Source organism: Chondrus crispus, genomic scaffold, assembly GCF_000350225.1.
Source record: "Chondrus crispus Stackhouse genomic scaffold, scaffold_266, whole genome shotgun sequence".
NCBI classification, from domain to species: domain Eukaryota; phylum Rhodophyta; class Florideophyceae; order Gigartinales; family Gigartinaceae; genus Chondrus; species Chondrus crispus.
In genome coordinates this window covers 1-4,205 of record NW_005179146.1, presented here as the reverse complement: position 1 = coordinate 4,205, position 4,205 = coordinate 1, and the positions used below count along the sequence as shown (strand labels likewise).

Below are 4,205 nucleotides of genomic sequence, written 5' to 3'. Positions count from 1 at the left end.
CCTAACCCTTGTTGATATATTGAAGTCGTCTGAACGATTCACAAAGAACTGGTTCCGCAAAATAGTCTCATATGCTTCTTCTGTATTCACCTGTTCAATAGCTCGAGAAAGAATACTCATGCACCGCTGTACCCCACGCTTGTCTTTGTCACCAACGCGGTCTGGATGTACAAGAAGCGCCAACCTGCGATAGCTTCGTTTTATGGCCTTTACCGACGACCCGACGGAAAAGATATTCACCACAGAGGTTACTTCGATCTCAACTGTAGACAAATGACGAAGCGCGAGGACGGTTTATTGAGAAATCGTGGACATTTTGGGAAAGACAAGGGACAGAGTAGATACGAGCTCAAGGTAGGGAATAGGGGGGCGACTTTGCGAGGAACAAGGCGACAATGGCACTTTGAGAAATTTCTGTGGGCGATTTGAGTCCTTTTGAAAAAAGTTGAGGACGATTCTGACCTTGAGTCCAGTCACAGTAGGGCGACAGTGAAAAAGTGACATCAAGTCGCCCCCCCTCTCTTGAACATTATCGAAACCCGCCCTACTGTATCTTGATATTTTGTCAAATCCCCCCCCCGATACTCAAGAAAACCCAAAATCGCCCCGCTTTATGCTAAGAAAAACACCTTGTCGCCCCCCTAACGACAAAATGACCCTTTTATTTTATTTTTAACAACGCGTTTATGCCATTGCCAATTTGTTGGACCTGAAGTCAGGGGATATGTCCATTTCTGGTGCTCAATCTTGATTTTGGAATAAAAAGGGCAGATTTTTCGTTTGTTTAACTTTTGGGGTGACTGTTCAGTTTTGGGTACAGTACCCCACCATACTTGTACGTAGCGGGAACGAGGGCGTGGAAGGAATGTTACTTGCACCCCTTGTGCATTACAGTAACAGCGAGGATACAGTGAGGGCCACACGTTTCTGCGGAAACGTGTAACACGTGTAACACGTGTTACACGTTTGTAACACGTGTTCCAGCAGGGTTAAACTGGGTGACCGATGGCTTCGGGTAAGGGAGCCAGGAAAGTCGGCTACTTTGCCTTTAATGGAAACGGAGTACCGTTAGAGTACAGATGAGTGTTTTCGATTAACTCCGAGTTGACGGTGGCTACAGGTGTCGGAGACTCGCCCGCAACTCTGCCGTCCCTCTCCGTCCTCCTTTATCCCTGTCTTCCTCCCTGGCTGAAGGAGAAGGCCCTCGCGGCGATGACGAATGCACTACTGTACACGTGTTACTGTTGTCCTATACAATAATAATATATCCAAAAATATGTTACATTACGCTGTCCGCGCCACTGCCATCGCCTTCCACCCCGCCCCCGCCTTCCTCAGAGAGAAGGCGGCGAGGGTGAGTGAGAACTTCTCACTCACCCTCGTCCCGCGTACTGCTGTCTGATCTGTCCCGCTGCAACGCCGCAAGTTGGGCTACCGCCTCCGCGTTCTTGTCTTCCTCGACCGCCATCTCGTACAACTGTATCGCCCGATCCGTGTCGCGGGCCACCCCGTCCGCCCCGTCCCGCAACATGTTTCCAAGACACACCATTGACTCGCTCTGCTTCCGTTCCTTGATGTCCATCTCAAACAGCTGCACCGCACGCACTGCATTGCGCTCCACCCCTTCCGCCCCGTCCCATAACGTCATCGCAAGATTGCAAGTCGCGTTACCGGAATTTCCTTTCGCCATTGCACGATCATACAGTGCCACGGCGCGCACCGCGTTACGCTCTACTCCTTCGGCACCTTCTTTGAGCAAAACACCCAGGTTCACCATTGCATCGACGTCGTCACCCTTCTCGACAGCGCGCTCATACAGCTCCATAGATCGCACTGCGTCACGCTCTACTCCTTCGGCACCTTGCTGCAGCAAAAGACCCAGGTTATTCATCGCACCGACGTGCTCACCCTCCTCGATAGCGCGCTCATACAGCTCCATAGATCGCACTGCGTCACGCTCTACTCCGGCACCTTCTGAGAGCAAAAGAGCGAGATTATACATCGCATCGACGTGCTCACCCTTCTCGATAGCGCGCTCATACAGCTCCATAGATCGCACTGCGTCACGCTCTACTCCTTCCCCACCTTGTTGCAGCAAAACACCCAGGTTATACATCGCACCGACGTGGTCACTCTTCTCGATAGCGCGCTCATACAGCTCCATAGATCGCACTGCGTCACGCTCTACTCCTTCCCCACCTTGTTGCAGCAAAACACCCAGGTTATACATCGCACCGACGTGCTCACCCTTCTCGATAGCGCGCTCATACAGCTCCATAGATCGCACTGCGTCACGCTCTACTCCTTCCCCACCTTGTTGCAGCAAAAGACCCAGGTTATACATCGCACCGACGTGCTCACCCTTCTCGATAGCGCGCTCATACAGCTCCATACATCGCACTGCATCACGCTCTACTCCTTCGGCACCTTCTGAGAGCAAAAAACCGAGGTTATTCATCGCATCGACGTGCTCACCCTTCTCGATAGCGCGCTCATACAGCTCCATAGATCGCACTGCGTCACGCTCTACTCCTTCGGCACCTTGTTGCACCAAAACACCCAGGTTCACCATCGCCGTACAGTTTTCATTCTCTTCGATCGCAGTCTCGTATAGAAGTTCGGCTTGTGGAGCGTCACGACCCACCCCTCGTGCCCCTAGCGAGAAAATATTTCCAAGCCTATTCATGGCGTTTGCGCTTGAATTCTCATCCTGACTTCCCGCATATTGTCTCTCTCTCGCACACCGAGGAGCCCCCTGTCCGGCAGTACCCAGCACAATCCAAATTCCTTCTCTTGAAGACAACGTCGCGTATTCGCTTATCATGCGTTCCAGTAAAGCCTTGCCAACAAGATCATACGTCATGTCGTCACACTCGGTCACCTTTCCTTCGGAGAAAAAGGCCTCCTTTCCAGCACCATCACCTTTTGCCTCCCTCGACTTCACATCCCCGCCATTTCCATTTCCAACCCCCAAGTTCGAAAAATTGGCAAGCTTGTCCAACTGATTCCATTTCCGGGAACACACAATCGCTTTTCGTATCCATGCATGAAATTTTCGACGGTTTCCGGCCACGTCAAACTCAATCGCAGTTTCGAGCGCATGTACGAACAAATCCACGATCACTCCATCACAACTCTGCTCCATCACTAGCTTCGCAAACAAATCAAACAACTTCTCAAACCCATCGTCACCGCGTGTTGACGTAGATGTCAAGCTTGTATGCAACTTAGCATGAAAGAACGCTTTGATCATTTGCGCCGCTTCTCTCAAGTTCGATGTCCTCCGCGCATGCATCCCTGTCGGCCCCCCTTTCCTCAAAAGCTCCACACATGTGCACAGAGCGCCAATGTCATTCCTCTCCAGTGCCGCTACCTTGAGCAGAAAAATGGCCCGCCCGAAATTTTCATGTCCTCCGCCAATCAGATTCTCGGCCTTACGAATCACGTCCTTGGTGTCTTCAGTCTGGTTCGACAGCGCCGTGCCACTTTCCACAACCCTCGTGCCTTCTATAAGTGCTTCTCTCACAATGAGACACCCATCACGGATCGACTCACGCTTTGCTTCTGCATACCCGACAGAGCGTCTCCTTCCCACCATACGGTTGACACTGTAAGTTATTTTCTTATTTTTCGCAACAAGGGACTCAGGCTGCCGTGTCACGGCAAACTCCACCAGCAGTTTCTCACTCTCAACTTCAAGTTTGCAATGTTTCGTTCGGAACGGTTCCCATCCCGCCCACGTCACAAACTCATGCCCACTCTCCCTTACCGCTGAATCCACAATCCGCAAACCAGAGTCTATTGGGAGTCTAGACGTACGGAATTCCACTGCTTCCATTTCGTGATTCTCTTGCCATCGCTTTAGGCCCTCCATGCGCCCCATCGCCGCATCTCGCCACCACTCCCACTCGAACACCCCCTCTGCACCATTTTCCCCACGACGTAACCGTACACTCACTTCATGCACATGCTCGCTTGTGTACTGGAGTCGAACATCGAGCTTAGTCTGTTGCGGGGCGCACATCGCCGTTATTGTCAACTCAACCGTCTTGATCCTGCCCGTCTGGTCTTGTGCTTCTTCCCCGCTTCCCAATACGAGAGTCACACAGCTCTCTCCTTGCTTGATCTCCACTTCTCCCGCTTCCCTCGACCTCTGTTGCTCCCCAGCCCCTCCAATCCCACCTTCCATCCTTGTCACTTCGATC

General features: G+C 51.9%; 1 protein-coding gene; it reads right to left on the bottom strand.

Moving 5' to 3' along the window:
- Positions 1-1,023: 1,023 nt before the first annotated feature.
- Positions 1,024-4,024, bottom strand: CHC_T00008574001 (Sel1-repeat containing protein). XM_005716421.1 is given in 2 exon segments: positions 1,024-1,369; positions 1,370-4,024. The coding sequence occupies 1 exon segment, from the start codon at positions 4,022-4,024 to the stop codon at positions 1,370-1,372; it is 2,655 nt and encodes an 884-aa protein (XP_005716478.1). The 3' UTR covers positions 1,024-1,369.
- Positions 4,025-4,205: the final 181 nt, after the last annotated feature.